At 41.3% G+C, this 20,261-nt stretch overlaps 1 protein-coding gene across 6 annotated transcripts in view; it reads left to right on the top strand.

The window, feature by feature from the left end:
• DTNA (dystrobrevin alpha) overlaps window positions 1-20,261 on the top strand; it is a 279,329-nt gene that overhangs the window by 254,534 nt on the left and 4,534 nt on the right. For 2 of the 6 annotated variants that reach the window (XM_073790644.1, XM_073790645.1), the window contains exons 16-20: window positions 8,871-9,030; window positions 11,733-11,822; window positions 13,316-13,484; window positions 16,011-16,143; window positions 18,147-18,195. In XM_073790644.1, the coding sequence (XP_073646745.1) occupies window positions 8,871-9,030; window positions 11,733-11,822; window positions 13,316-13,484; window positions 16,011-16,143; window positions 18,147-18,164 (570 nt within the window). In that variant the 3' untranslated portion in view covers window positions 18,165-18,195. Of the gene's footprint in view, window positions 1-761; window positions 2,736-8,870; window positions 9,031-11,732; window positions 11,823-13,315; window positions 13,485-16,010; window positions 16,144-18,146; window positions 18,196-20,261 lie in introns of those variants that run through there. The other 4 variants (XM_073790643.1, XM_019930421.3, XM_073790646.1 and 1 more) reach the window with 2 other exon arrangements.

Below are 20,261 nucleotides of genomic sequence, written 5' to 3' on the forward strand. Positions count from 1 at the left end.
TTCTTTATTTATTTTTTAATTAAAAAAAATTAAATAGTTAACAAATATTTGTTGGAACCTACTGTGTCCCAGGCACTGATGTAAGCGTAACACTTTTTTCTTTTGTTTTCTTTATTCTTTTATATTCCTTAGTCGACTTTTCCTGCCATCAGTGTCAGGAATGCTTTATCTTTACTAAACAAAATTTACTTTTCATTGTATTAGACATATAAAGCGCAGAATTCAGTTTTTGTTGTACTATCTATGTTAAGACAGGACTAGATAACTAATAACCTCTTGCTGTTTCTGCCCTATTATCTCATTTGATGATATAAAAAAGCTCTTTCTGGTTTTTGTTTTTCCAAATCTACCAAATGAAGTGGGCCCATCCCATCTTTCCCTTCACTGAATGACAGGAAACTGAAAACAGCCACCTGGTTCTACTTCTGTAGCTTCTGTCACTGTAGCAATGGGATAGGAGTCTATTTACCACCAGCTATCTTGGCATCAACGTAGCCTAATTAAGCATAGTCTATGGTATCAGGATGTACCAACAGCAGGATAGAGAGAGAAATCATGTTGAAGGATGGTTGGATGCATGGAGGAAAGAGATGGGTCTGTAGCCTCAAATATCCAAATAGACTTGGAACTAAAGTCACCAGGAGAAGACCTGCCATCAAAACCACATTGAGGTTTCCCCCACCTTCATTCCTTCACACTGTGTACCTGCTCTTATTGGAACCCTGGGTAATCTAACTATTATTGATTCGATCTTTCTGTAGGAAGAAGAATTGAAGCAGGGAGTAAGTTATGTCCCCTACTGCAGGTCTTAACTAACAGTGGAGGGGCCTGCCGTCCTGCCGTTTTTCTCATTGCTTTCGCCTCTAATGTATGTTCATGCTTCAGTTTGGAAAGAGAAAAAAAAAATTATACTAATTTGCTTCCTTTTCAATGTAGTGCTTGACTGGAGACATATAAAATTTAGCATTTTTTATAACTATTACTACCGTCAACATCAAAAGAAGAGCTATTATGTCCTTTAGAACAGGGAACACGCTTTAACTTGTTGGAAACTTTTTAGACCTCCAGGGGTCTAAGTTTCAAACCAGTCTCATGCTCTTCTGGGTTGTTGATCAGACCCTTCTCTTCATAGAAAGACACTCACCACAATCACTAACATTACACTAGGTAGAATCCACAGCGTCAGAAGCTAACCTCAACATCCTCTCATGCTGTGAATATTCAGTTCAGTTTCCATTTTACTGAAAAGATGTGGAACTTCTTTTTGTAAAAACCAGCCAATTACATCTCCTTTCATTGCATAATGTTTAAGCCCTGCTCCCCACTGCTCACCGTTACGTGCTCAGTCTAATAAGAGAAAGACTGTACTCCGTAACTGTTCACTTCCCAAACCAGAATCCCTACCATTGGTTGACAGTCATCTCCAAAGAATAGGTAACTTTCAGCCTTTCTCGTACCACCAAGCACCTTTCTGCTGTAGGAGTTCACAAGGTGTTACATACATCTTCCCTGGAAATAGGAGCCTTGTGACTGACTGTCTAACTGTAGCCTGAACTGAAGCCCCCTGTCTGGCCATGTAGCCAGTTGCAGAAGCCAGCAGAGGGAGCAGCATACTCAAAATACAATAATAATAAAACAATGGCAAAATAAAAGCAGCTTTCATTTCAAGTGCATGTACCAAGCTGTGTATAACAATATATCCCACTTACTGGTCTTATCAAAAAGTTATATGGTATTTCCATGGATCCATTAGAACCGCAGCCTATCTGATTTCAACGTACCTTTCATTCTTCTGTATTCTCTTTCCTATTATTCACTGTGCGTGTTTGTGTGTAACAAAAAATGTTTGCAAAATGCTGGACACATTTTTACCCTTCATTCCCAAGGTCTGTAAAGAAGGAAAGTGTAAAACAAATCTGTAATGTCAGACAATAAAGACAATGTATTACATTATTTGTATTTTGTGAAAAAAATTACTTCACTAAACTGAAGTCAAATTTTAATGAGAGACAGTCCCCCTGGGTAAAAGACACACATTTGCTGCCTGTATTATTGCCCATAAATGCATACATGGGGTATTGCTGTTGTACGTACAACACACTTAGATCATGGTAAAGAAAAATGCCATCTCATGGTGCTTCTCTGCAAACAGCCTCTTTTCTTTCCTGTCTCTTACTCAGTGTGTGCATAGAAAAAGGAAATAAGGCTCACATATAACCTTCCTTCTCCTAGTGGAGAGAGTAGGCAACCATCCTGCAGCCAGTCAGCCCTGCTTTAGCCATTTCCCTCGGGGACCCTCTCTCTACCATTTCCAAGGCAGCACATTCTTGAAAGGCTCAGTGGACCAGGAAGTTCATAAACAGATGAATGCATAGAGCCAAACCATGGCAGCGCCCATAAGAGCATTACTGCCTTCTTTCCCTCCAGTTCCTCCCCACTGGGCCCTCAACAGCTGCCACATCTTTGAAAGTCAGCCAGCAGTGGGTACTGCTGCCTAGGTACTTAAGGACCATTATTGGCAACACCCAGATGTCTGCAATGCGTTGTCTGGGTGGGGAGAGTGTTTGCGGGTCTTACTCATTTCTTTGCTTACATAGTCAAGCCTCTCTTCAAAAAGGACCCAAGGCAGCTTACAACTAGAGACATAAACAGTGACTTCATAAAATGGAAATAGAAAAATCGAAAACTGAAGAAGATGCAAATGTGCTAATCATAAGGGACAGGGTGTCACTCTGACCTTTCTAGCAGTGAGACAAAAAAAAAGGAAAACATAATTGGTGGTTTTATCAGAACAGAAATGCCAGTTCTCAAGGGACCAAAATTTCTGTTGGCATAAAATATAAAATGAAGTTTTCACTCAGAGCTTTATAGAAGTAGTGAATAATAAAACAGACACACGCAGTAGATTTCGTGTGGCTGATTCTTATACTGACCTTCAGTGAAAATTAAAGACAGAACCCCATATGTCCCAATCCTGCAGAGGCAGTTCTACAAGGAAATAAACAAATGCCATCCAAATTTATAGACTTCTCATGGTATAACATGATCTAAGGAGAGAATTTAGAAGTTTTAGTCTGGCATCTGCTTCTAAATTCTGTTTTTATTTATGAGCCTTTCCCCTTTGGCGACATTCTCTTTGTAAAATCAGATTTAAGACACCACACACAACAAATTGTGCTTGATTTAATAACCTCTACTTGCTTTATCATAAGTCTGTGTGGTTCAATGTATTTTATTATACTGGTATATATAGTTCCTACTTATGCTGTTTCTTGTTAGAGGTAATGCATGAATTTATTCCCCTTGAGGAGAGAACATGAATTTTTTTTTAAAATGGTGCCTGTAATATAATATGATGATTATGGTATCATAAGCAATAAATTTTTTTTACAAACTTGAATCGAAATTATCCTACCCTCTTTCTTCTTTGTGTATTTGTAAGATTTATTGAAGGAACCATAAAAAGAACACTCATAAAAAGTTTAATAACAAAGGCGGCTGGGATATAATAACAGTGACAGCATATTCCAGAGTTTCTGGTATCCTTCCAGTGCCAAATACTATGACCTGGTCTAAAACCAAGTATCCTTTAGTTCAGAAGGTAGGGTCTCAATAATAATTTTCTAAGAAACATTACTGGAGCTAGACCTGAGTTATGGTGGTCCCAGTTCCTCACTTACAACTATAAGATCTTGAATAAGTCAGTTAACTTCCTAGCAGTTTATTTCAAACATACCGATAATACATGGCTCACAGGGTTGTTGTATAGATTTTAAAAGGTAACAAATGTGGAACCACTTTGTGAAATACTATATGCAAGTCAGATATAAGCATAAATGTACGTATATATGTATACATATACACAGGAGAAGGTATAAACTTTTCTAATTTGACCCACATTTTACACGCATGCGCACATACACACACTCGCTTCTCTTCCTTACATTAACTTGTTAGTTAATTGTCTCAGTCAAGGGAAGAAAGTCACACATCATTTCAAATTCCATCTCCTGCTCCCATTGTCTTCTCTATTTACTACTGGATGGCCCAATTAACTCGGGAAATCATAGTCATTCAGGTTCCTACTTCTTCCAGATATATTATGGAACATGAACAGGCCAGAAATGACAGATTTTAACAGTTTAGGTTCACCTTCCATTATTTCCCCTGCTCATCCTCTCTTATGGGTATTGTATGGAGTAGTGAAGCGATCAAAAATGAGGGCAGGTGGGGATCAGTCACATCATAAATAATCAACTGCAATATTAGGACTAACATCTGTGTTCAAAAGCATACCTTCCTAGCCTCTGTCTCTCTTTCTCTTTCTCTCTCTCTCTCTCATACTTCTTTTAAATTAGGAGTTGTTTAATTAATTCTAGAAAAGTAAAAATTGCTTCTGTGCTTAAAAGCCTTAGAAAATGACGCTTTATTTCACGATAAAGACTAAGCCCCTTTTATGACACTGGAGGCCCCCAAACCTGACTCCACCCCTTCTCAGCCTCATCCCACTCCACTCCCCACAGAGAACCTGCTGCATCAACCCCACTGGCTTCCCATTGTGTCTTCAGTGCCCCTCACAATCCCCACGCCTTGCCCTTGATACTCCAAACCCTGGAATGCTCTTCCCCCCACCCCCCCCACCCCAGTACTTGCTCTTTTCTGCCTGGAAATCTCTGCTATAAGACCCAGGGCAAATGGTGCCTCCTGTCTGACCAATCAGAATTAGTCATCTCATCTGTGTCCCCACAAGAAGCCCTATGATGATAGTCAGTCAGTGTGTACTGGAAGAAAGGATGAAAAGAGGGTTGAATGTAGCTAAACAGGCTGCTACGTAAAACCAGGCCTGACTACACTGCATTCTGCCCCAAACCTGAGAGGCTGACTTGCGGGGGCGGGGTACCTGGGTGGGGGAGGGTCCATAGTACCGCCTCCTCCTGTCTCATGGTCATCTGCTCTGCCATTTCTCCAGACAGTGCTGGCCCCACAATTAGACATTAGGCACTTCCCTTGGAGCATCCCTCCTTTCTGGTGCTGAGTGGAAACCCAAATACTTCCTGGAAAAAAATCGGAAAACTTATGGATCTTGTCAGACTTTTTAAAAATTGATACAACAGCAGGTTGAGTGGACTCAGAGAATGGAGGGTAGAAATGAATTTTTCATTTATTCTCTAGGAAGAGAACAATTTTAAATTTGCCAAGTATGATGTATGTTTTCCTTCTTCCATAAATCACCCCTCTTCTCGGGAATTTGAGATCTATATATTGATCTGCATGGACCATTGTCCCTTAAGTCTTTGCTCCATTAATCACCGGATAATTTCCAGGAAAGGATGTTCACAGAGATTATTCATTCTAACTCTTCTAAAGTTGTTAGCCGACAACCATGCTTCATGACCAGACCAGAGGCCACCATTCCATAGGGGCCTCACCTGTGAAAATGAAACTCTGTGACATCTTCACTGATCTACCCCAAAGCCAAGAGGCAACTACCATTCCTTAGTGGTTCTGCAAGAACAGCAGAAAAGAAGAACAGAGATGGTGTTCCCAGCAATAAGTCTACTATGCATCAAACTGGCCAGTGTCCTGACAAAGGGTGATGGGGCCCTGATCACCCAGGGAGCCAGGGTTCTACCCCCAAGTCTGGGTAAAGACTGGTCATGACTGGGGAGTTACAAATTGTAGGAAAGATGCAGTGAATCTTTACTTCAGCGTAGAATCTTCCACCTAAATTCTTCATATAATCAGACTGCTTGAAGTTGCACCAGTTGGAGATTCATTTAGGAGTTGGTGGCTATTAGCCATTCACACATTGGTGTAATTTAGACTCCATCAATTGTTTTTCCCTTAACATGTAACCACAGTCCATTATTCTTCTCTTAACACAAGACCGCTGATGGGAGTTTTGAAGACAGGAAACAGGCAGAAAGGTGTAGGAAAAGTTGCCTTTGGAGACAAGGTGTTAAGCAAGAAGAGGTGGGGCCGGTGCGGTACCCAAAGGGGAGGGGGGAACCCCACAAGCACCCTATGCTGCAGAGCCTGGTGGCACAGGTATGAGCGGGGCTGGCCTATACTACAGCCCCAGCACAGCCATCAAACATTGAAAGGCAGGCCCACAGCCTCATATCTGAAATCACTGGGTCCAGAGATCGTCTGGAACTCAGAATCTTTGAGGTTTTAGAAATGCAATACAGTGCAGACACCACATAAGTAGCCTCACATTAATTATGAAACAACATGTGTTGCCCATTGGATTTCACATTTGCAGATAAGAGACTGTGGACCTGTATTTCTGTACTGGCTGATAACCAGCCTGAAGGTTGCTTGCTCCATCCTGGGCACTCACGCTGCTCTCCATGACCCAGTAACTAGAAGGTACTGCCTGGCCCAGCAGAAAGCCCTAGGCCACTGCTCCATCACCACTCCCTAGTGAGTCTGTGTCCTACACCTTCTGAGTCTTCAGGTTGTTAGTGAAAGTATGTTATGAAACATAGATGGAAATATGTGATGGTTGGTCACAGTGCCCAGGAGCAGCCTGGGAAAGCCCTGGCCTTGTAGCATAAGGTCTGGGGATCCATTTTATCTCTGTCCTTCACTAGCTCAGAGACCTTGGGTAATTATCACCTCTGATCCTAGCTTGCTAACGTGAAAAATGAGAGTAATAATACCTCGTATGGTTGTTGAGAGGATTAAGTGAAGTAGATGGGATTAAAATGCTTTCTAGACTGACAATTGCTATTCAGATATAAGCTACTATCATTCCTAGCACTGATTAGTGGGAGAATAAAACAAAACTCGGTATGTAAATGTGCTTTAGAGACTGTAAATTACATACAAAAATGGAGTTTTATCATTATTGTGAATCTCCTATCGCAGAAGAGGATCTGGCTTCCAGGGTTGAGAAGGTAAGCCACCCTGTGTAGCCAAGAGGAGCCTTCTTCCTTCAACCCCTCTGTCCAACTTCCCATCATCACCAGTCCCTCCTCCCAGCTGCACCTGGTTCCTTGGTAAAAAGATCAGATGAGAAAGGGCAAGGAGCTCTGCTGAGGACCCTGTCTTGAAAAGGATGTGCAGGACGGGTTGCCAGGGAGAGGCACTTGATCTCAGGGTACCTAACCAACACCTGTCTCCTTTGAAGGATCCGTCACCAGCCATAGCCCATCCAGGTCCCCCCACTCCAGGGCAGGCAGACCACCTGGGCTCAGGCCCCAGCTCGGACACTCTAGCTCCATCTCCTGGGCAATTCTTTTCACCTCTCTGAGCATTGTGGTCCATAACGGCACATTTAGCATAATGGGACCTACTTCAATGGGTCATGGAGAGAAACCCATGAGGATGTCCATGAGAACCTTGTGTGCATGGCAAAGCATGACTCAAACATGAGGTCACCTATTGGTGTGGGAAGCAAGGAAATGCCCAGGTACCTCAGAAGCAGAGGTTTCGTGGTAATGACATTGAGCTGCCCAAGTTTGCTGGGGGAAACCAGACCCGTCCTGTAGCAGGCTGGGGCAAGGGGCTGCAAAGCCTCACAAGCAGGCAAACTTCTCTTCCTTGGGCCCGAAAGGCCACTCCAAGGTACTGTTGCGAGTGAGAGTGGAATCCTCAGCACCTCGAGCATCACACGAGTTATTTTCTGTTTTGCTTCGTTTTTAATTCGGGATTTTCCTCAATTTATAGATTTGACTTTTCTGTGTGACGCTGAGCCCTGGAAAGCTAACAGCATGGCATTTTACAAGATTGATGTTGTGTGTTTTAACTGCAAGTAGCTGAACCCACAGCAAAGACCTAAATCGAATATTCCAGAGCACGGCTCTGGTAGTGCATGTCTGGGGTTTGAATGGGGTGATGATGAATCTCTGGGCCTTGCTGTGGAAGAGTCCTCACTCTCCCTTGGCCAGACCCAGTGGACTGGAGTGGAATTTATGTGAATACCTAATCTGTTGTATATGCACTTCTTACATTTTCTTATTCGTGCTGACTTTACTTCCTTTGTAAACTAATTATTAAAACAGGAAATGTTTCCAAGAGACCTCATTGTAGAACCAAGACTGCGAAAGTCAAGGTTTGACAGCCTCAGAATTATTTCATGCCAAGGGCTGAAATGAGGAGATAAACGGCTTTGAAGTTGTGTTCTCCTTTTTTCTTTACTCATTTTAAAACCCCACTGTTCTTGCTGCTAGAATACTGCTTTTTCATAGGCAAAGAGGACAATTCCTACAGGAAACATTACCCAAAAATTAGAAACCAGTATTTCTTTTTTCTCTTCCCCATTTGAATCCCTGAATCACAGAGCAATTCGACAAAGACAACTTTTACTGTAAAACAGGGATTAAACAATTTACACTTCATTTGATTCTTTATTTGAGACTTAACATATGCAATATGGCATGACATGATTGGAACTATAAATTATCCTCTACAGATGATGCCAGGACAAGACAGGTTGAAAGTTTAGGAAGAATGTAAACCACATCCATCCCTAACAATCTCCGAGTTTATATTTAAAACTCTCTCCTAATGTCTTTTTATTCTATATAGAGCTTCCTTCAAGGAGAACATAAACACACCTTGTAATTATCACTGCTTAACAGTAGCTTCATTACATGGGCAAACATCTCCTATATTACAGAACAATGAATGCAGTACTAATATTCTTAGCTTTCAGTTTGTAACCAAAACTTCAGATCATGTACAGCAAGGTCCTAAATTATCTGCACCTGCAACTCAGGCTGAGAATTACCATCTTAATTACCTAGGATTTCCACCTACTTTGGAATTTCATTGTCACTGTCTTTAACATTTGACTGAGACACTGGGAAGGGCATCTGGCATCTTCTTGCGAAAACAATTAATGACTTGCATTGTCTCTCCAGACCCAGGGGGCAGGCTCTCCCCGCTCCTCCCCCAGCCACACCATCAGCAAGCCCATCCCCATGCCCGTCCGGTCAGCTTCCGCCTGCTCCACCCCAACCCACACGCCTCAGGACTCTCTCACAGGGGTAGGGGGAGACGTACAGGAGGCGTTTGCACAAAGTAAGTGGCTTTATTTGTGTTTGTGTGTGTTCTGCTTTTCTGTTGCAAATAAGTCGCCAAGGATTGCATGATCTAGAGTTATCAGAGCCTCACCGTGGATGCTCTAGTGTATTCCACAGTTCGTGTCAAAGCCGGGCCTGCAAGACTTTTCAGAAACTCCCTACACTAATCTGTTCTTCCCTTCACCATCTTATCTTCTTTTGGCTTCTCTTGCCCTGCCCTGTTTTTTTATGAGCCTTTGCTCATTAAGGGAAGGGAAATCCTTTCATCAATATTCCAGGAAATCTTATAAATGTAATCCGTTTTAAAATTCCGAAAGATATTTCCTCCTTTCGTCTCTTTACATGAAAGCAAACTCAAGATTGAGAGTAAACAATCCCAGCTCTTTAGCACTGAGGCGATCAAGAAGGATGCTTAGTCATTTTCCAGATGGCTTAAAGAGTTGAATCATTGCCTCTGTGTTATGGGGCTGCGAGGCTAGCTCTCCATAGTCAATAGAAGAGGGCAAAGAGGGATGTGAGATGACAAACAGCAACAAACAGCATTCTCCCACCGCTGCCTCTTCTGCTTATGTACTGCGGAGTGTCGGGGTGGGAGTGGGGTCCCAAAGCAGGTGATCTTATTCATTTGGAAATATTTTAACACTTTATAAAACTTTTTTTTGTCATCACTTTTTAAATTTGTAGAAAATTAGAAAAAAAGAAATCCTCCTGCCGACCCTCAGCCTGCCAATCTCATTCCTAGAAGTAAACACTATTAACAGCTTGGCCCTTCTCAACGTTTCACTTATATATAAATATCTATGTTTAAGTTTGCTTTTATGGACATATACTCTTCTTTTTCCACACAAATTCGATCATGCATTGCATTTTGGTCTGCAATTTGCATCTCCCTTGAATATGGTGGACATCCTCCCAGGTCCTCACGTGTAGATCTAAGGAAAAGCGCGACATATTCGACTACTAGTTTTAAGACAAAAAGAAACATAAACAGTTAAAAGACAAAAGAATAGACTTGAGGAAACATTTCCAGCATATGTAGCAATCAAGTTTCATAATTTCAGTTATACATTAAAGCACACACAGCTCAGTCAGAAAAAGACACTCCCAAAACAAAAATAGGTGAAGGATAGGAACCGACAGAAGAACAAATAGCCCATAAAGATGTTCAATCTCACAAAGAGCTGTAGAAATGCAAATTTTAATCAAAATCACCTTTTGCCTAGCAGATTCAAAAAAAATTGTTTAACATCAGTAATATCCAGAGAGACTGAGGAAAAAGATGCTCTCATCCACTGTTTATAGGGGATAAAAGCTTACATTTTTTTTTTTTTTTTTTTTTTTTTTTTTTTTGCGGTACGAGGGCCTCTCACTCTTGTGTCCTCTCCCGTTGCGGAGCACAGGTTCCAGATGCGCAGGCTCAGCAGCCATGGCTCACGGGCCCAGCCGCTCCGCGGCATGTGGGATCCTCCCGGACCGGGACACGAACCTGTGTCCCCTGCATCGGCAGGTGGACTCCCAACCACTGCGCCACCAGGGAAGCCCAAAAGCTTACATTTTGAAGGGAGAGCATGATGTACTTTCTGTTCTGAGGGAAAAAGGAAGATCTATTACAGGGCGTTTTTTCCTGAAAAAGAAAATGATTAAAGTTGTACAAATATAATTTAAGTTATGCAAAATAATTTCCTTTTTTTAATTTTTAGAGGGAAAACTGCCCTTTCCCTAAATCTTAAAGAAATTTACAGTATATTAAATCAATTTGAGTTTCCTGTAATATTGTTTTACCTTTGATTTCTTAAATTTACATGTGTTTATTATTTTACTTATTTAGTTTTACTTACTAAGAAATCACAATGAAATGTGACCTATCTAAGCAGCCCCAGCTCATCCTGCATAAATTCATCTGTAAGTCAGATATTTGGAATCTTGAGTCTTTTTTCCAAAGATATTATGAATTTGGCCCTCTGTTCTACATCCACCTTGCCCCACTCCCAGTCCAGCCCACAAATACCCTTTAACCCTTAGTGGGATGGAAACCTCATAATAATCTTCCTCTACCATAGAGAAACATGCTGTAAGTTCCAGTTCAGGGTACCCGGCATACATCTGCCCACGTCTTGGCAGCAGGAGCAAGAATCCTCACCCCTTTTCCAAACTCTGGGGACATACAGTGCACAGGGTTCCCATTCCCAAGGGGTACCTGAAATGACAGGGGAAGCTCGGGGAGCCCTGATGGGAGACAGAGGCTATGGTGACGGAGATCAGAATCTGATGTGCTCAGCCACCAGGTAAGAGCTGAAACAGTAGCAGCTGCCGGGAAGGCACAGCTCTCGTGGCAAAACCAGGCTTTTCATCTGTGAGGTGATTCTGAAGGATGACCACACGTGCTGGCTTACCTGGGATCATCCCAGTTTGTGCCAGGTCACCCAGTCTTGTTATTAATACCTTCCCTTTCACTTGTAAAATTGTCCCAATTTGGACAATAAAGTATATGAATCCCCATCCGTTGCCATGTCTTCTTATATCAAAGGCCACTGGCCTGAGTACAATGTTTTTTTTTTCAGGAAATGAACCAAAGCACTTCTGAAAAGGAGAAGTCTTGGACGTTTTCTTGCTTTAGGATATCAATGGAAATGATAAACAGCATAGAAATTGGGGGAAAAGGAGAGCTTTGATTTTTTTTCATTATCATTCTTTCTTAAGGTTCAAGAAGAAATTTACGGAATGACTTACTAGTAGCAGCGGATTCGATCACTAACACCATGTCCTCTCTCGTGAAAGAGTTGAATTCCGGTGAGTCCCTGGTCCCCTCCCATTTGTCGTCTCATTGCAGAAGGACCCATAACTTCTGTTAGAGAGCTGCTCATTGTCAAGTATAAAAAGATTTTTTAAAGGTCTATGTGATATTTTGTTGGGATATTAGATTGTTTTAGTACCGTTTATACTTTGCTAATGAGAAGATCATGAATACATGCTCAATGCACAAAATTTGAAAAATGCAGAAAAGAATAAATATTAAAATTGACTTGTAAATACAGAATCCCAAGTTAGCCACTGTTAAATATATCATGACCCAAAGTGACATGATGCTAAAATTATTTTATAGGGTCAAATGTCTTATTTACTAATTAAGACTTGTTCACTTGGAATGCATGGCTATTTGAAAGAGGCGAAACTGAAATTTACCTTTGCAATATCACTAAAGAAAGATCTGCGAAGAAAATAAATAGCATAAAATTGCAGCACTCTTCATCCTAATACTACTACACAAAGTTTTAAAAACTTTTACAGCGTGAATATGCAAATAAATATCTTATCAGTTACTAATACATCTCGTCTATTCCTTAAAGCCCTCCTAGCAAGATATCTGTCTGAAAGGACTGTGGTCATATAGTTGAGATTACAACAACTATAAGAAAGAAAACTTTAATGTTAAAAAAAATCTGGATTTAAATTTCTTAAAACCTCTATAATTAGAATTAAAGTAATGAAAAGTGTTGCTATTATTTTAGATTAAGATTACCAAATAGCATAAAAATGACAGTAGTTAATACATCATGATTAATGGCATGTACTCACTGCCCTAGCAAATGATGACTAAAAATGTTATTCTCATTGTAGGCGTTTCAAGGACTATTAGTTTATACTCTTATAAGTTTTTGAAATATTAAGTGAATGTAATATTTTAGGTCTGTGTTTCCTAAATTAAAGTAATATTAAGCAAAAGTAACAACAGTTTTAATAAAGACTTTTTATATTTTTATTTTATTTTATTGTTTTTTTTTTTTGCGGTACGCGGGCCTCCTCACCGTTGTGGCCTCTCCCGTTGCGGAGCACAGGCTCCGGACACGCAGGCTCAGCGGTCTTGGCTCACGGGCCCAGCCGCTCCGCGGCGCGTGGAATCTTCTCGGACCGGGGCACGAACCCGTGTCCCCTGCATCGGCAGGCGGACTCCCAACCACTGCGCCACCAGGGAAGCCCAATAAAGACTTTTATAGAGGGAAAAAACAGATGGCTTCAAGAATTAAGTCAGTTATTAAGACAAAGATTCCTTATAATATTATTGAGATAAAAAGACAATACTGTATACTAACTGATTTTGTGGTAATTCATGTCAGTATCAATTCTCATTTTGAGAAAAAACGAACACATACTTGACTTACGTAAAATAACTGGTCAGTGTTTTAATCAGCATAGGTTGGTTAATGTTAAGCCTAGCCCTTTATTTGCCAATCGATCATAAAAAAGTCTAGGTCATTCTTCACTTCTTCAATTGTACCTAATAGAGGCGGGGAGTGAAACTGAGAGTAACGTGGATTCTGAACTTGCACGGACTCAGTTTGAAGATCTGGTCCCATCACCAACCTCTGAAAAGGCTTTTCTAGCGCAAATCCATGCCCGAAAACCCGGGTACCTTCACAGTGGAGCTACCCCAAGTGCCATGCGTGGCGACATGTAAGTATTTTCTGCTTGGGGGTATTTTCTCAGTAACAGAACACTCTGCAGGGAGCATAGGAAAATTAAAATATGGTTGCTTGCTTCTTTATTTTGGAAAGGAATGGTTCAGTTTCCTTTTCTGCCAGAAGAGGTAGAAGGGTGCTACATTTCAATTTGTCATTGTGACTTTTCCCCCTAACAATTTCCAGAGTATCAGTAACAAAAACCAACCAGTACTTACTGAGAGCCTGGCTTGCCCAAGGCACTGTGCTAATTGGTTACAAAATAGTGTCAAAAATCTCTCCCACCCTCCCAGGACTCATAGACTAGTTCAGGAGATAAATCATCCTATCTTCTGAATTTACTAGATTTGCTCTTAAAGGACCTGGTGATACTAGAGAGGTCTCTGTTCAAAGTGGGTGTAAACAGCATCATATACGCACTTGTGATTGAAATAACTAAATGTATAAAGTCTCATTATAAAGAAGTCCAATTCGCTTGAATTATTGAATATGTATAAACCTGACCTTCAAAAGACATTTTGCAAAGATTTTTCACCCAATTAGGCCTCTGTAGCTTGACAGGAGCCAGCAGAATCACTCACGTAGCCACTAGAACTTCTGTGACGTTGGATCAGCTCAAAGCAGTCAGGCAGGGAAAACCAAAGCTGAGAAACCAAGGCAAAAAGCTGGGACAGACCTGCAGAGCCCAGCTTGGGAGGGAAAAGGGTAAAATGAAGGAAGTGAAGTAAGCGGAGTTCTGAGAAATGTGGGCAGGGGCTCACCCAAATTCTGGAAAAGAGAATTGATGAATAGTTCAAAAAAAAACTACAGAAGGGTGATGGTGCTTAATGTGAGAAGAACTGCAGAGGAGTCTACAAAAATAAACTATCTGTTTTAAAGACCCAGAGAAGAAACTAACCAGAGGCCTTTCTGGTGTTTTGGCTGTCCATCCAAGCAGTGAGTAAAAGGCCAGTAATAATGGGGAATTATAAATAGACATGGCTTGAAAGCCAGCTGTGAAAAGGCAGAGCGTAAGATCAAAACAAAACAGTTATAATTTTACGTAGCAGGAAGCTGCTGCTTTTAGTTTCAGTTTGCTTTCTTGAACTTTCCTCTATAATTTAGAATTATTTGATTTGTTTGTTATTCAAACTGGTGAATTAATTATCAGTTTAGTCTGATAAATACAAATCCATTTGATTTTTTTTATAATTAAGCATTTACATGGTGGTTACCTAAAATTTTCTTGACCTGATCCTAAGGTCCAAAACTGTAACTAAGGCCACCCCATCTGCTGTCCCTGGTACACTGGTGGCAGGACCAGCTACAAACATGGCTGTGGGGCTTGGGAAGGGAAAGTTCATAGAGGTCTCGTAGACCTATTTAGGCTGACCCCAAACCTCTAAAAATAACGAGGACATGTCGTACAAATATAAATAAACATGAACATTGGCATTTAAGTTCCAACCCAGAAACTTCTACTTGACCACTCTTTTCATTTTAGGGGATATTTTAATATCTGTACTATCAAAACATGCACTGTGTTTTAGCGTGAGAATATTTTAGTCATATGATTTAGGTTGTGAATTTATGTTCAGTCCCAGGAAGAGCTTTATATATATCCTGGGATGAATAGATGAAGAGAGTCACACATTTAGTGAATGAGATCATTCTTATCTATTTATTTCATAGTGGAATTGGACAATTTAAATGGATTTCTTTTTTTTTTTTTTTTTTGCGGTACGCGGGCCTCTCACTGTTGCGGCCTCTCCCGTTGCGGAGCACAGGCTCCGGACGCGCAGGCTCAGCGGCCATGGCTCACGGGCCCAGCCGCTCCGCGGCATGTGGGATCTTCCCAGACCGGGGCACGAACCCGTGTCCCCTGCATTGGCAGGCGGACTCTCAACCACTGCGCCACCAGGGAAGCCCGGATTTCTTAAGTTCAGAGCTAGTATAAATTTTGAAGATTAAGAGCTATGGGTTAGAGTATTAGCCTTCCTGACATCGATTAGCTGATCGGTGAGAGAGACTTGACTCTACCACAGGAATAAAGCAGATGCGTGCACGATTCCTCTATACATGCATAAGACAAAGAGTGTTAAATGATGAACAAATGTCCTAATCATTATTTCACTAGAGGGCTTACTTCCCTTATAGAAAGTGTTCTTGGATTCCATTTTTTTTAAGCCCCCAAACTGGAAAAACTATGTCCTCTCAAAGGATAAGCCTACCCTTTTCAAGAACAACAGACATTTAAAGGTCAGCTCATTCCTGTTAACTCTAGGAAAACATAGAGGACACCAGATTGCCATAGAAAAATTGTCTGTGAGAACACCTTGATCATATATTTCTCCAAACTTCCAAAGCATTTTTAAAGCTTTTTCATTCTGTCAAAGAAGAGACAGAATTGAAGTGAATTGAAGCAAAGAAGTGAATTGAAGGACTAAATAAACGTGTGCCCAGAACTACAGCTAACACAGGAATTCCACTCATACTTTCCTTTAAGATTTGCTCCGAAACTCCCACTGTGGTTGATTCCCAGGGTTACAGAAGATGGGGACCCATATGTGCGGCCAGAGGATGAGAACTATGAAGATGACTCTGTCCGGCAGCTGGAGAATGAGCTGAAGATGGAGGAATACCTGAAACAGAAGCTACAGGACGAAGCCTACCAGGTACCAAGAGCTGGCCCACATCCTTTACCACTCCTGCCCCAGTCCCTCAGTAGCTGGGTCTCTTACATTACTCCAAAATTCGGTGCCTTCTCCTTCCTTCCACACTCCCTTTCTGGAATATTCTGACTGAACTCCTTAGTCCACGAATTCTAGACAGGAAAAATGTTAAATACTTCTTATAGCTGTCACTCACCATGAATTCCTATGAATTCTGAGTTGGGAAGTAAAAGAGGCCTTCCACATTAGTGGAAACATGGTGACTAACAGTCCATGATCCTCCAAAATCATTAGGAAAATACTTTTTAAGAAAAGATACAGTCGGCCCTCCATATCCACAGATTCAGAATCTACTGAGGTTCAACTATAAGGGACTTGAGCATCTGTGGATGTTGGTATCTGCTGTGTGGGGATGTCCTGGAACTAATCCCCCATGGACACTGTAGGATGACTGTCAGGGAACAAGGCTCAAGGAAATTGACTAAGCATAAATATACCTCCTCCCTTGAATCATTTGTCCTCAGCTTCCCTCACTGCCTGCCTTATATCAAATGTCAAGAAGTGAAAGAGTGACAAACCTCACCAAGAAATGTTAGGGGAACTGGAGGCCCACATTCAGCAGGGTATGGTTGGGCAGATTGTCATATGTACTGGAGCATATTAGTCCATCTGAGAAGTCACTGGACATAACACATGCAATTGGGAACAAGTGTAATTAGCCACTCATCCTTAAGGGGGTGCATTTTCCCCATGGAGATTGTTCTACTGCCATGTTTGTTTTTCTTGTATGTTTCCCTTCCCTGTGTCTTGTTGGGGTTCTGGGAGTTCAGGGGTATTTGGCTCGTTGAGACCTGCTGCCTCCCAGACCCCGGGGGTTATTTTATCATGTCAGGCTTTCTGTCCGATGGCCGGACAAGCTTTTTTCCACAGTCTTAGGTTGGCAGTAGCCCCCTCTTTCTCTATTAGTGAAGGAAAGAGAAGCAGAGAGAATAAATGATCTTCTCCTTCTCATATGTTTATAGATTGTTTGGAAATATCTTCCCAAGAAGAATAGAGCAAGAGGGAAGCCCACCAACCCCATCTTGACAGTATAACACAGAAGCTTTGCCTCTCTGGAATGTTCCTTTAGCCTTTTCACTTTAACAGCCACATTTCAGAAGCAACTACAATGTAGGCCTAGATAAACAAAACAAACAGGGACCAGATACGTAAAGCCGTACTTTACTGCTACAGAAACAAACTTGCCTTGAGTGCAGACCATGGAGGCCGCTCTTTCTTTGCGACTTCTATGGCCTGTCCGCGGAAGGAAGTTAGTCTGGATGAAGCTCCAGGGTGTCCGTGGGAACTCTGAGGGATGGCATTCCGACTCGTATCTCAGTTGGCTCTGCTGCATAGCGGGAGAGAGAGAGGTGGTGAAATAATCAATATTCTGGTTCATGCTGTTAGAGGTGCCTATTAGATCTCCCTATTTGAGCCCATATCAGTTTCTGGATTTTGGTGACCACAGTAAATGAAATTCTAGATTCTTTTTAAAAGAAAGTGAGTCATTTCATATAAGATATTAGATTTTTATTTATTTTAATGACTTAGGAATTTAACCTGATATGACCAAAATGAAGGGAAATTCTATTAATAGCATCAGCTCCGATTGGAGTTCATGCCATCTCTGGTAGATGTTAAGCTCCTTCTCTCTCTCCTTTCCTTTCCACACCCAGTGACTTCAAGGGAAAGACAAAGAAAAGGGCTGAGAGATGACAGGCCTGTGTGTTCCCACTCAAGATATATGCCCTGGAGAAGGTCGAAGTGGTTTTCCTTGACTGCTCTATGAGCATATGGTTGTTGGATGGGCCAGAAAGTTACTTTCATTCCTTGCACTCTCTCTCTCTATTTCTCTCTCTCTCTCTCTCTCTCTTTCTGCATGGCTTCCAACCAAATAATTCACCAGCTTGACTACATCACAGACATGACATGTCACCTTTCTTGTTTGTGTCCTTTGTCACCCACAGGTCAGCTTGCAAGGTTGAATGCAATATCCTTTTATCACTCTCCTCTCAAGTAAGTATCCTCTTATTTAGGAGGAAACGTGGCCACTGTACACTGGATTCTGATAACTTGTAACCTATATTCACAATCACTCTCTCTTAGGTTTTCTCTATGATAAAATACCCTCCTTCCCAATCTATGAAGCATTTCATTATAATCCAGTGGAGATTTGGCAGGCAACCTTGGGAGTTGACTTTTTACTCTATTAATTAGGAAAGTTGGCACAGAAATTTCAATAATACCAAAGATGCCCCAGAAATTCTTAGCTGTGAAGCCATAACACTGATTCATAACTGCATTCAAGTTTTCAGCCTCTCTAGCATTTGAGAGAGAAAAGTCCAGGCTTGCTCAGCACTTGCAGAGATGAGTCAGCTCCTTGGTCCTGCCGTATTCAGGGCCCAAAAGATCAAAGTGTGTACCTTAATGAGTGAAAGCAAAAGCATGTGTTATTAAAGAAAACAAAAGAAGCAAAAACAGAGAGGAAACCTTCTACAGCCTTATGGTTTTAGAACAGCGGATTCAAATCCATTGTGGAATTCAGCAAGATATAATTTAATTTCAGATATCATTTCTGTGGCATGTGGTCCCCCAGCTTTAAGGATCTACCTAAATACATGGGAAATCCTCAGTAACTTTTTTCATGTAAAGAGAATAGCCCTTGATTGGCAGGATCACTTCACTATAGTAGTCTGAAGCTTAGGCCCTGGACTCGAATAGACTGATTTCAAATATGAGTTCCATCAAATCTTAGCAGCATAATCTTTGACAAACTACTGGACTTCTCTGAGCCTCTGGTCCCTCTGTACAACATACATCACAATACCTACCTCATGGAGGAGTTGTACTCACTGAGATATAGCTTTTAAAGAGCTTAACGTAGTGGCAGACGCACTATCATTTTATTCCTAGCACACACATACATGCCTAGCACTAAGCTCAGTGCTTTACAAGCAATTCAGTCCCTAGGAGTGACTATAATTATTATGTGAGTGTATGAGAGCCCCCGGGACTCAGAACCAGCTTGCTTGCTCTGATTGTGGAAATACGGCTGGGACTCAGCTTCGTACAATGACTTGATATACCTTCAGCTACACTGTCCCGTGAGACTTGATGGCTTCTCTGGCTCCAGCCAATGGCCATTTAGATGTCCCACATTACACTTCAAAGCTAATACACCTCTTACGGTCATCTGGATGCACGGTCTCGAGGACTTGTATCCACTTTAGTTCTACAGTCTTTTCCCACCCATGGAATAGTGCAGTTGATAGGAAACTCAACTCTGGCTGCTAAATTGAAAAAGCGATATATATCTCCTAAATGACCTATCGATTAGTAAAGAATACATTCTAGTTCAAGCACCACTGACCTCCTGTCTTGGTCCTCAGGTTAAGATTAAGCAAGTAAAAATTAAAGTGTAATTGTTATTATGAAATACAATTTTTGAGCTGTGAGGCCCTCTTGGTATAAAAGGGAGGATCTTATTGAGTGCGTTTTAGTCTGCCTCCCTTGGATTTGAGAATGCTACACCACATGTTCTCCTGATTCATGATAACTGCAGTGAAAAATTCCCAGGAGCTGTTTCTGAAAATATTCAGTCCAGTTATAACAAATCTAGTCCCAAAGGAGCAAGCCTTTTCCTTTCATAGCATTTTCTTTCTCTGAGCTCCAGCAATCTGATCATTTTTGTTCTGCACATTATTTAAACATCAGTAGGTAGTGCTTAGAAAAATATACTTTTCTAAAAGCCTAATGAAATGCCCTTGACATAAACCCAGATAAAAAATGGTATTTGGTTCTTGTCCATAAACGCCAGAGATTTCAGTACTCTGAAAGTTCTTAGGCCCTTTTTCAATCTTCTGTTGCCAATTTGGCAGTGAAAAGTTAAAACAGTTGTGGCCTCTGCTGCCTACTGCATCCTTACCTACCTAGCTGGCATCCCACAGAACTCTAAATATAAACCCGCCTGTCACTAAATCAGCAAATCAGACAAAATTCATTGAAGACCGGGTAGAACCCTGTAGGAACTAGTAGCTTTTCATCTTTGCACCTAGTTCTACCCCACTGTAGTTTTTCTTGAT

This window comes from Tursiops truncatus, chromosome 13 (assembly GCF_011762595.2).
Source record: "Tursiops truncatus isolate mTurTru1 chromosome 13, mTurTru1.mat.Y, whole genome shotgun sequence".
Classification (NCBI taxonomy): Eukaryota; Metazoa; Chordata; class Mammalia; order Artiodactyla; family Delphinidae; genus Tursiops; species Tursiops truncatus.